The 13,878-nt window shown below is 40.6% G+C and overlaps 1 protein-coding gene across 6 annotated transcripts in view; it reads left to right on the top strand.

The window, feature by feature from the left end:
* Nucleotides 1-2,480: 2,480 nt before the first annotated feature.
* Nucleotides 2,481-13,878, top strand: part of CLOCK (clock circadian regulator) — a 68,530-nt gene continuing 57,132 nt past the window's right edge. For 4 of the 6 annotated variants that reach the window (XM_075566343.1, XM_075566351.1, XM_075566368.1 and 1 more), the window contains exons 1-2: nt 2,482-2,627; nt 12,974-13,064. In XM_075566343.1, the coding sequence (XP_075422458.1) occupies nt 13,045-13,064 (20 nt within the window). In that variant the 5' untranslated portion in view covers nt 2,482-2,627; nt 12,974-13,044. Of the gene's footprint in view, nt 2,628-12,973; nt 13,065-13,878 lie in introns of those variants that run through there. The other 2 variants (XM_075566359.1, XM_075566385.1) reach the window with 2 other exon arrangements.

Genomic DNA, 13,878 nt, shown 5'->3' on the forward strand with positions numbered 1-13,878 from the left:
AAATTATTAATAGGTTGGGTCACATTAGGTAGTTTGAGTGAACTCGGTGCAAGTATGCTCTTAAGATTCCTAGCTTTCCTAAAAACTACCTCAGGTTTGGGTGGTATGCAGGATAGGGTCCATCTGAAAAACCTGCAGTAATCGGGTTTACGTTGAAACTTTAAAATAAAAAGTATAGGGCTATGTCGACTCCATCTACTGTAGGCTCGCTCCCCTGTTTGGTAACCCAGGGTTTCTCCCAAGTGTTCTTGGACAGAGTTTCAAAATTTGGAGACAAAGAAAGATCCTGGAGGCGGGAGATTTGTTAGAAAAAGATAAGCTAATGTCATTTGAGGAACTGATGAGAAAGTGTGGTCTCCCCCAAATTGAGTTGTTTAGGTATATGCAGGTTCGTCATTTTATCTGTCAGGGTTAGTATGAGGAGGAGTTTCCTAACTACACCCGATTTTGAATACCTATGTAAAACAAAAACATATCCAAGGGGTTTGATATCGTCTCTTTACCAGGGTTTAGTCCCAAAACAGGATACCCCTGCTCATAGATATATGGACCAGTGGGCCCTGGATTTTCTGACTGAAATAACGAGGGAGGACTATGAAGATATCTGGGACAATGCCGGTAAAACCTCCATTTGTACAGTAACAAAAGAGAATATCTATAACATTTTGTTACGCTGGTATTACACCCCCAACAGATTAAAGCAGATGTTCCCGTGGCCCTCGGACAGGTGTTTGAGGAGATGTGGACAGTTAGGAGATCTTGCACATATCTGGTGGTATTGTCCAGTAATGCAGACGTACTAGAAAACAGTTCTGAAATTAATAAAAGATGTAACAGATATTAAGATTCTGCTAGAACCAACTTCAATTATTCTGGCTAAACCAATGGAAGATGTGAACCACTATACATCTAAATTGATCCTGCTTATTCTAACGGCAGCTAGATACGCTGTAGCAGCAGCGTGGAAAAATACACTCCAGCCCTCCAGAAGAGGTTATTAGAAGGGTTAATGAAGTCCAATTGATGGAGAAACTTACCTTGTTCCTGAATCATACTACTGAGAAGTATGATGGGATCTGGGATGCCGGATAGGGGGGTGCCCACAGTGGAAGAGATGATTTGGGAGTGGTTTGTGCGGAATGTTATGTTTATAAGATATTGTAATGTGACTGTTGATGCTTGTAAGGAATTCCGATCAAAATGGTTGTTCTTCTCCCGCCCAATCCTCCCTTTTTTTTTGTACCCTTTCCCCCCTCCCATTTCTGTTTGAAAACTTTAATACAAATTTAAGTTTAAAAAAAAAGAAAAAAAAACTATTATGCGGCAAGTGTAGAAACCTTGTTTTTGGAGGGAGGGGAAGGGAAGGAAGGAAGGGAGAAAAGTTATTGAAACGTATTTATTTATCTTGCTATAATCCTTTCCCTGCTGGAAGAATCCACAAATCATTGTTTTATAGTAAAGGTGTTAACACAACATCTTATTTTGTCACAATAAACAAAGACTCATTTAGCAATAACGAGTAAGTAAAGCGTTCAGTTTTCTGCCTCCTTAGGACGTGTAGATTTGCATTAATTTTTTTTACCTGTGTCGGTAGAGGGGGAGCGATGCATGTTATCAAATCCAGGACTTATACCACATATCTGATGATGATGCATACTTTTTACGTTTAATGTAAAGTTAAATGTTTATCTCGCTGCACTCCTCCCTTTTTTTTTTTTTTTTCCCTTTAATAAAAAAATACGTGTATCAAGGCGGGGGGCAAATTGTGCACCACATGTATTGAATAACAACATCTCATTGACAGCGAAAGGATTTTTTTTTGCACCACTTTGGTCTTAAAACTTACACTGGTATTGCCAAAGCACAGATGGGAGGTACTGGATTTTAATCCAGTATTAAATGCCATTGAATTGAATGGTAGTTGATGCTGATGGAGCTCTGATGAGGCTTATCAGAGCTTGGTGAATCCCGCCTATAGACTTTAAAAGTTTCTTGACACACTGATGTTTTATTCAGTTCGTTAATGGCAGGATGCAACTTATTTTATTTTTTCTCAACCAGGATGTCATGTTGCCTCAGATAGGAATCCCAATGAAATAGAAATTCTGATTTTAGTGTTGATAAGATATTTTTCATTTAGGGAATATAAAACTAATGATAACTATTTTTGGAGCAAATCTAAATAAAAAACAAAAAACAAAAAAACACATCTTTCGATACATTGACAAGGCATTGCAGCTGCTGCATGCAAATACGGTGTCATTGCTCATTTATTGAAAGTATCCTGTGCATTAACCCTGAATAAGTTATTATTTAATTCATGTTTGGCATGTGTAAAATATATTCATACAAACACCTACTGTACTACCCACTCTAACCTGAAGGTATTAGTTTTTCTCACAAAGTTTAAAATGAAATTAAGAACATTTTAAATTATTTATCAAATGGTGATATTTATTTTTCAGAATGGTGTGCTCCCCCTTTGCAACGCTGTTTTTCCATTCCTTGCAGAGTTGAATCTGGCGATGCTGCTTTCACGCACATACAGTATACCTTGGTGTAAGTCTCTTCTGACAATCAACTAATTCAGCAACTACATGTTTATACTTCAGATAAAGCGGCAAAAGGTAATTGAAATGCACTATTTGTACTGTTGAATTTTTACTAGCTAGTTAATGGATTAAAATGTATGTATATATATTTCTCTATCGTCCTCCATGCGTACACACAATGGGCTATATTCCCCTCCTTAAAGAGTGGTCGGACCGCCTTTGCCAAAGCAGTTTAAAAGGGCTCCTCACACCTCAGACCCCCAGTTATACGTTTAGCCGAGCTGCAAGACTTTCCTGAAACTATTACATCATAGAGTATAAATACCATCTTTCCAAAATAACGCAGCGGGATGGGAAAAACTGTATACTGTCATGGAAGGACTCGGAGTAGGATAAATAACGGTAAGAAATGCATTATTTTCTCTATTGTCCTTCATGACAGTACACATGATGGAGATGTACCAAATTAAGGGTGAAAAGAGTCCGGCATGAATGATGGCGAGGCGAGAAGGCACTTTCCGCCTGAAATAGAAACATTTTCCGCCACGCTGTATTCTAGTAGTGGCGAGTAGCTTAGCAGAGCTATTCGCCACTGTAGAATGGCGTTTTTCTGGCGAATCAGCCACGCAAGAAAAAGTTGGCAAGTTGATGGTGAGAGGCTGCTGATGAGTGGCGGATCGGCACTTAGAAAAATTTCTGGCCTTTTTCCTGGCTGGGATTGATGCCGGTGGTCTCCGGAGCTGATACCATTAATACCAGCACCGGACCCCCCCGGCATGCATCCGAGGCAGAAAACATGCATTTAAAGGCCACTTCATTACCCTAGCGGCTAACCGCTAAGGCAATGAAGGGGTTAAACAGCCGTGCCAGGTTTATTGTGGGTAGCGGGGGTGGGTGAAGGGGGTATTTGGCCCTTGTTGTTTGTTTAGGGCTTGCGGGGGGGGTTGCGGATGCGCTTAACCCCTTCACGACCGTAGCAGTTAATACCGCGACGGTCATGAAGGGGTTAAACCCTCCCGCTACCCACCCGCAAGCCCTAAACAAACCACCGTTGGGGCTAATACCCCCTTCACCCACCCCCGCTACCCACAATAAAAAGAAAACACACACAACAGCCCCACACTAACTAAAGAAATATATATATATATATATATATATATATATATATATATATATATATATATATATATATATATATATATATATATATATATATATATATATATATATATATATATATATATATATATATATATATTACACCAACCACACCTATACCCCCCTAACATACAGTATAGTAATGGGCACAATGACTATTATCCACAAATGGAAAATAGTGCAGTTGTCCATTTAAAATACACACAGAACAATAAAGACATTAAATACATATATCACTCACCCATGTCCGGCTGCCACGATGAAGGCCATCCTCATCTTTATCCTGCTAATGCCCCATCCGCTTCTGTAAAACAGACACAACAATAAAAACATCCAATGTAATGTCCCCTAACCCCTTAATCACCATAGCGGTTATTAACCGCTACAGTCATTAAGGGGTTAACCCACCCTCACCCACATATCTCCCCCACTACCCCCCCACCCCCTGAGGCCTAACCACTCTCACCCACTACCCACAAGGGAGCCTACCACATACCCTTGGGGCCAATACCCCCTCCCCCCACCCCAACACATACAGTACAATAATGTGCCAAATAACTATTATCCACATAGGGATAATACATTATTTGGCCATTATTAAACACATTAAATACCATAGTAAAATAAAGAAAATTCTACTAACCTCTTCAATAAGAAGGCCCCGTCGCCAGCATCATCCTTGTGGTCCGTTGCCAAAATAATACATAGCCAATACATTGCAATGACATTCACATATCAATGAACCCCTTAATCACCTTCTCGGGTACTAACCGCAAAGGTAATTAAGGGGTTAAGCCATCCTGGCAATGGCAATACCACTTATCCATAACATCCTCAATGAAATAAAATGCAATTTCCTAAACAAATCTAATGTAATCATCCATTCTAAAGCATCAAATGCCAATCCAAAGTCTCAAATGCCACTTAAAACATTGCATTTACATTGTATACATGCTGCATAAAATGTAAGCTACATGTAGACGCTGCAAATCAATGTTAACAATACAATATTTCAAATAAAATAGCATTACATCAAAAGAAGTATACTATGTAATCCAATAAAGTCACCATCAATCAATTAACATACAATATACTAAAGCAAGCCTCACTATGACCTAAAGCAGTGGTGAGCAAACTTTTTAGGCCGAGCCCCCCTTTTAATCCATGAAATTTCTCGGGCCCCCCCTGCCTGATGTAATCAAAATCACATTAAAAAAAAAACCTTTATTAAACGGTATACAATGTAAATACAAATATGTCTAAGGCCGCGCGTATAGTGCCCGCGACGGCGACGCTAGCAAAAGTTGTATTTCGCTTTGCGGTGGCGGTGCGGGCGACCTGGCCATTGATTGGTTCAGGGGCTGTCACATGAGGCGACAGCCCCTGAAAAATCAAATATTGCCGGCTTCAAAAAATCGCATCGCCACGTCACGCTTACTATAAGCGCACACGGCAGCGACAATTCATTTTTCGGATGACGTCGCGTCGCCGGCACTATAAGCGCAGCTTAAATACTTACATACTTCAACAGCTCGCTCTTGCAAAATTAGACTGCGTCCACGCTGCCGCTGAGAGCGGTGACATCACCAACTCTCCAAGCATGAGCACAGGGTGTCCTGCATAATTTTGCAAGCACGAGTGGGGAAGTGTTTACACTTTTTTTACCTTAATTCTGTACATTCATAGTATGAGTGATAAAGTGGCAGCCTACCCTTTCACTTGCAGAGGATCGCAGCGAAGCAGAGCAGCAACACAGCGTTATTGTAGGGCAGACACCGGAGGGAGGGGCGTTTGACATCACAGGGCTCGCGCGTGCTCCTCCCCCGTACCTCCGAATTATGTGACCGCCACCTGCACTATTCTGTTCGGCCGCGCGCGCACATATTTTTCGCCTGCGCAGCCAGGTTTTGCCGCACGCGCCCCGCCTAAATAATCTTGCGCCGGGGCGACCCCCCTCAGTTTGTGCACCGCTGCATTCAATCACCACCAACACACAGACACAATACACACTGCAGTCATATATATACACATATATATATACACACACACACACACACACACACACACACACACACACACACACACACACACACACACACACACACACACACACACACACACACACACACACATATATATATATACACACACACATATACATACACACACACATATACATACACACACACATATACATACACACACACATATACACATATACATACATACATACATACATACACACACACATATACACATATACATACATACATACACACACACACACACACACACACACATACATACATACATATACACACACAAATACATATACATATACACACACACACATACATACACACACATACATACATACATACATACATAAATACATATACATATACACACACACATACATATACACACACACACACACACACACACATATATACACACACACACACTACCTGGGGGAGGGAGTAACTAAACCTGCTCCGGTCCCCCCATGTGCTGCAGAAAACGGGCGGGTAACAGACAGGAGGAGGAGGGCTTGTCTGTGTGCAGGGAAGGCCCCGCAGCAAGGCCCCGCCCCCTCTGCAGGCAGACACAGCATAGAAGCAGCAGCAGCAGTCTCTGCACGGAGCTTCTGGCCCCGCCCCCTCTGACACAGACAGCTGGGAAGCAGCCAGTGCACGGAGCTCCTGGCCGCCCGTGCACAGCTCTGCCCGCCCCCAGGTTTCCCCGCACTCAGCCCGCGCCCCCCCTACATAATCTTGCGCCCCCCCTAGGGGGCGCGCCCCCCAGTTTGCGCACCGCTGACCTAAAGTACAGCATAGAAGCCCAAAAATTACATCTATCTAATTATAACATACATTTAACACACATCTATGCATAGCAGCATAGCCACAATCATTTAAAATAGTGCAAAGCAAGCTTTTACAACACTAAAATTTCCGTGGGAGTGTTAAGAGTTATTACACACTTCAAAAACCCCACCTTTATTGCTTCAGAGTCTTACACACCTGAACCATACTGTATTCCATTTCACCCTTCCACCTGTGCTCCCCCATCTCTTTCTCTTGTTTCCTCTACTATTAAGGATCCTGGGTAGATCCTTTTTTGGGGTTGTTTGAGTCGCAGGAGGAGAAAAAGAAGCGGAGGGCTACCTTACTAACTTCTAAGCTTGTTATTATACATATATCCCGCACTTACTACACACACAGGTAGCGCCCGGGTATTTTGTTTTCCACTAAAATTTCTTACCCTGTATGTATATATCTCTCTAGACATACATACATACAGTGGCAAGAAATGATGTACAATAAAAAAAAAAAACATGTAAAAAGCAACAAAAAAAACACATTAAATACATTTCTTTAGTTCACTTACCATTACTTGACCCACTTGCCGACTCCCGTTGAACAGCTTACTCACGAACCAATCCACGAACAGGAACCCACAAAATAATAAACATTAAAATAATAAAACACGACAATCCAGGGGTCTTCTACTTGTAATCCATCTACATCTTTATTCTTCTATCTTCTTCCGGGGTCTTCTTCCCGTCTGCTGCCACGCCCTGGTCTTCTTTCTTCTCCGGAGGTCCTTCCTCCTCGGCGTCTGGCTTCAAAATGAGACGACATAGGCTTTTAAAGGCCTATGACGTCACATTTTCGTCATGGTTCCCACGGCCCTGATTGGGCTTCAATTGCCTTTAAGATGACGTCTTTAAAAGAAACATGGTACGGTAGCCAATCAGAGCGTGGAAACTCCATCCCAACTCTGATTGGCTCTAGTAGACCATGTGACAGAGGCTTCAGGAAGAACGGATATGATGTCATTGAAAGCCTGTCACATGGTACTAGAACCAATCAGAGTAGGGATAGACTTCCCACGCTCTGATTGGCTACCGTACCATGTGAGGCCGGCCATGTTTCTTTTAATGACGTCATCTTAAATGCAGCTGAAGCAAAGCCATTCGGATTGTCTGTGCTTTCATTGCCTTTAAGTGACGTCATCATTTTTTTTGCATCGGCCAAAACACATGGTTTTCACGGCCCAATCAGGGCCGTGGGAACCATGACGAAAATGTGACGTCATAGGCCTTTAAAAGCCTATGTCGTCTCATTTTGAAGCCAGACGCCGAGGAGCAAGGACCTCCGGAGAAGAAAGAAGACCAGGGCGTGGCAGCAGATGGGAAGAAGACCCCGGAAGAAGATAGAAGAATAAAGATAAAGATGGATTAGAAGTAGAAGACCCCTGGATTGTCGTGTTTTATTATTTTAATGTTTATTATTTTGTGGTTTCTTATTTTATGGGTTCCTGTTCGTGGATTGGTTCGTGAGTAAGCTGTTCAACGGGAGTCGGTGAGTGGGTCAAGTAATGGTAAGTGAACTAAAGAAATGTATTTAATGTAAGTGTTTTTTTTGTTGCTTTTTACATGTTTTTTTTTTTTTATTGTACATCATTTCTTGTCACTGTATGTATGTATGTATGTATGTATGTATGTATGTATGTATGTATGTATGTCTAGAGAGATATATACATACAGGGTAAGAAATGATAGTGTTGTAAAAGCTTGCTTTGCACTATTGTAAATGATTTTGGCTATGCTGCTATGCATAGATGTGTGTTAAATGTATTTTATAATTAGATGTAATTTTTGGGCTTCTATGCTGTACTTTAGGTCATGGTGAGGCTTGCTTTTCTATATTGTAATTGTTGGTGTCCTATTTTGTATGATGCTAACTTATTCTCTTTAACGGTTGCTATAGTTAATTGTGTAATTGGTATGGATGCTATTTTAATTGTTTGGGGATGTAATTAATGTACAGTATGCTAATTGATTGATAGTGACTTTATTGGATTACATTGTATACTTCTTTTGATGTAATGCTATTTTATTTGAAATATTGTATTGTTAACATTGATTTGCAGCGTCTACATGTAGCTTACATTTTATGCAGCATGTATACAATGTAAATGCAATGTTTTAAGTGGCATTTGAGGCTTTGGATTGGCATTTGATGCTTTAGATTGAATGATTACATTTGATTTGTTTACAAAATAGCATTGTATTTCATTGAGGATGTTATGGATCAGTGGTATTTTTATTGGAGCATGTTTTTGTTAACCCGGAGACATTTATTTGTATATTGGTTCATCATGTGTGTGTGTGTGTGTATATATATATATATATATATATGTGTGTATGTATGTATATATAAATAAAAGAAACAATATATATATATACATATATACATATATATATATATATATATATATATATATATATATATATATAGTTTCTTTTATTTTTACTGTATTTTTTCATGATGATGCCACTGTACAAAGGAATGTGTGAAGGGTGGGTATGTGGCCAGGATGGCTTAACCCCTTCATTACCTTTTGCGGTTAGTATTCTATAATGTGATGAAGGGGTTCATTGATATGTGAATGTCATTGCAATGTATTGGCTATGTATTATTTTGGCAACGGACCACAAGGATGATGCTGGCGACGGGGCCTTCTTATTGATGAGGTTAGTAGAATTTTCTTTATTTTACTATGGTATTTAATGTGTTTAATAATGGCCAAATAATGTATTATCCCTATGTGGATAATAGTTATTTGGCACATTATTGTACTGTATGTGTTGGGGTGGGGGGAGGGTGTATTGGCCCCAAGGGTATGTGGGTAGGCCTCCCTTGTGGGAAGTGGGTGAGGGTGGTTAGGCCTCACGGGGTGGGAGGGTAGTGGGGTAGGGTATGTGGGTGAGGGTGGGTTAACCCCTTAATGGCTGTAGCGGTTAATAACCGCTATGGTGATTAAGGGGTTAGGGGACATTACATTGGATGAAGATGAGGATCGCCTACATCGTGGCAGCCGGACATGGGTGAGTGCTATATTTATTTAATGTATTTATTGTTCTGTATGTATTTTAAATGGACAACTGAACTATTATCCATTTGTGGATAATAGTAATGTTGCCCATTACTGTATTGTATGTTGTGTATTGCTATGTTTATTGGGGGCAATTGTCCCCAATAAACATACTATTATGCGTTAACCCCTTCATTGCCTTAGCGGCTATCCACTATGGTAATGAAGCAGCATTTATGTATTTTAATAATATTGTGCCCTGCTTCCTGAGTTATAGGCCCCGGTTTGGGGCATCGGTTACAGTGTCGACGCCATGTTTATTGCAGGCACGTAGCGTATGGGACGCTATAAACATGGCGGCGACACTGCCCACCCGATCACACATACCGGGGCCTGTAACTCGGGAACCAGGGGGTCCCTGGTCCACAAAGCTATGCGGTTCAGCTCAGGGGACCACCTGCTCACTGTACAGTATTATTTAAAAAAATATTCATGCTGCTTCGCTACCATAGCAGATAGCCGCAAAGGTAAGGAACGAGTCTTTATTGATATGTGTGTTTTATTCATAGTGTAGATGTGCAGAGGGTCTCCGGAGCTGAACCGCTTTGGTTTCAGGTCCGGGGACCCCCTGCTTCCCGAGATACAGGCCCCTTTAGGGGGTGCCGGTATCCCTCTGCTTTGTTTACATTCCGCGGTCACGTGATCGGGACCTTTACATGCAGAGGGATACCGGCACCTCATAAAGGGGCCTGTATCTCGGGAAGCAGGGGGTCCCCGGACCTGAAACCGATGCGGTTCAGCGCCGGAGACCCCCTGCACATTAACACTATGAATAAAAATGGTTTTAACAATAATTTTTAATGTGCCGATGTTTGCGCCGAGAGAGCAGCGGATCTCTCTCTGCTGCAAACACATCTCGGCAGGGGACGGCTTCTCGGCAGCTTCTCGCCAGGCAGCCGTCTCGACACCGGTTACTAGCCATTTTATCAAATGGTGGTGGCTAATTCATTCGCCAGGGATTCGCCCCTTACAGCATACAGCGAGTTTAACACGCCAAAAACATGGCTAATTGCTAAACTGGCTAATGCATTTTTTCGCTGCTTACTGCATGATGCCCATAATGTCTAATGAACGTATTCTGCGAAGGCCATGTAGCAGCTTTACAAATCTATTCTGATGAGGTAAGGGCCTTATCGGCTCATGAAGTAGCTATGGCCTTTAATTACTAATGGACAATCCAGGTGACTAAGGTTTTAGACTTCCTGGATACATAGCTTAATCCATCTAGCGATGGACAAGATGGGGTTTTGATCTAGATAACTGTGTCGGTCAAAGAAGGATTTATTTATTTTTTTTGGACACTTTTGTATAGTTATATTGATTTTGTATCGACATGATTTTCTACATTTTCTTGTGCTTTTACTGTTTATTAAAATGAAATTGTAAATACATTCAAGCCTCTCTCTCTATATCTATATCATACATACACACACACACACACACTGCAGCCCTCCTCAACACACACAAACTCTGCAGCTCCCCTCTCCCCCGCACCACTCTGTACACATTGCTGACACACCTTTCTCCTCAAGGTCTCCCATACGGAGCTCTTTGCAGGCTTTGGGGAGTAGTCCCTTGCTGGTGTCTCCTGTCCAATCGCCTCCCCTGTCTGAGAGCTCCTCTCACTCTGTGTGTATGAGAACTCAAAGCCGATTGGCTGAAAAACTTGGCAAGTTGCCAAGAATTCCGGGCCATTACTGAATGGATAATGCCCTGAATTTTGACCAATGAGAGAGCAGGGATTTTCAATAATGCCCGGAATTTCTAACAAGTTTAGCTTATAATGTTCTATATTTCCTAGAAAATCTTATGTGCAAAATCTGTATTTGTTGTTTTCTCTTCATATTAGCAGTGAATTTTCTTCCTGAACTTTGTTTGCCCCTAAACTCTATTTGCTTTAATTGGCAGCTGTCGGGTTTTTATTATGCCAACAGGAAGTAAACATTACAAGTGCTCTATGGTGCTGGCAGCAAGCAGCTGTCGTTTATCTAATAATACCAAAGCTCAGGTTTTATATAGATTTTTACATGCAGCTACAAAAAATTGAATGATAAAATGTAAACTAGTAATGTAATTATCCATAAAAGCTATTTATTATCCTCTGTTGCTACTTGGTGTCTGTCTGGTCATCTGAGATACGTGTCCTTAGGAAATAATTGGATAGCTTTAACATCACACTAGGCTACCTGTTTCTACTTGATCTTATTTCCCACTTCCTCTCAACATCCATGCAACCAGATATCCCTCTTACAACCAATATTTATATATATATATATTGCAGAATAAATGAGTTCTTCAGTATTAGGTGATACCTTTTTTTATTTGGACTAACAATGTGTTATAGGACAAGCTTTTTCGAGAGTTTTCCTCTCTTCCTCAGGTCAAGATATATATATATTATAATTATTATTATATATTATTATTATTATTATTATTCTGTATTTCTGCCATGCCCGATGAATGACCCTGAGAGGTTTAAAAGCTTGTAACATATCAACTAGTTGTTGGTCCAATAAAAGGTATCATACCACCTCCTCCCTCTCCCTCCAATGTTACTACATGGAAGAAAGGACCAACACCGCTACCCACCCTTCTTTGCAAGTAGGGGTATTTCACACCATGTTTGTAGATGACACGTGATAGTTTAACAGTACGAAGATGAACTAACTTGTATACAGTCATATAGTTATTTTTGTAAAATGCTTGGTCAATGCATAGTTCTGAATTAGATTAACATGGCTAACTCGAATTGATTCAGGGATCTCCAATACGATTTATGAAAGATTGCTTGAGTAATAACAAATTATCAGTTTGTCTCTTATGAAAATAAAATAATACCATGTCATCTACATTTCTCACAATACAGGAACACTTTTTTTTTACTTGGACCACACTTTTTAGAACATTGATCCCCTTTATTTTATTAATACTAGCCTTGCATCAGTGGTGGGATTCTGCCGGTTCTCACGGGTTCGTGCGAACCTGATACAAAAATTTCACAAGTTCGCAGAACCGGTGCTTAATTTGGCATCATCTTTTCCCTGCTTTAATCTCAATCAATATTGCCGCACTGTGGCAACGAGATACTACGTGATGTTACGCTGTCGCGTTGTCATGGCAACACACGTCACGTGATGCGGTTACGTCACGTGGTGTTCCCGTTGGCATGGCATATTGATTGAGTTGAAACCAGGGAAAAGATGCTGGTAGACGCCGACCGGACAGGTGAAGGCAAGAACCAGGTATTAAAATCTTAGCATCTCAACACGGCATAGCATACGTTGCATTTTTGATAAGTTTGTGTTTATATCTTTTCACAGTCAAGCGTGCAAATGTTTCCTACAAGGCTGCGGTGTGGCTTTTTCTGCTCCTTTCCATAAGCAGTCATAAGATGAGCTCAATTGCAGACAGGTAATTCTAGTTATGAGGCCACCAATTTCGTGCAGCTACCACCATTTTTAAATAATTAGAACCTTTGAAAAAATATGTTGAGATTTTGTAAGTTATGGTGAGTTGGGGGAAATCAGAATTATACATTTTGAAAACCAGCAAAAAAGGAAAACCAGGACCAATATGTTAAGTCTCCACTTGCTCCAGTCTTTCAACACTAGGAAGATTAGGTCCCCTTTTAATGTTCACAATTGTTCTTCTGCAGACTGATAGCCTGTACAGTGAGTATGATGGGAAGGGCACAAATAAGTGGCTACATCTGTCTGTAGCTTCCCCTTATAACATGGTAACTTTCTCTGCGCAAAAAAGTGCTGAGTAACACTGATCCTTAATACATTTTTCAAACAACAAATTATTATTTGTGCAAGGAAAAATAGAAAGAGTACAAAAACTATAAATATAAAAAACTGACAAGTCCAGCAACTAAAAGCAAGATTTACATTTTTTTTTCTATGTTTATATCAAAGAGCATCGATTCTCCCGTGATAGGTGTTGTATTGTTTTTATTTATGGATGACCTTGTGAGGGGGTGTCCGACGTAAAACCCTTCCGTTTTGGGGTTTAACATTAAATAAGTTTGACCACAAAATGGTTAGATTTACGTATACATCATGATAATCAAATTTAACATGATCATGTATTTATATATTTTACTACTATTTTGTGTTCAGATGAGCTGTGGCTAGGAAAAAAGTGATGGGCAAGCTAAAAAGGGAGGTGGACGCAGTGTACATTAGTCTTCTTTATTGCGGTCTTGGGAAATAGACGACCACAT

This window comes from Ascaphus truei, chromosome 1 (assembly GCF_040206685.1).
Source record: "Ascaphus truei isolate aAscTru1 chromosome 1, aAscTru1.hap1, whole genome shotgun sequence".
Lineage (NCBI taxonomy): Eukaryota > Metazoa > Chordata > Amphibia > Anura > Ascaphidae > Ascaphus > Ascaphus truei.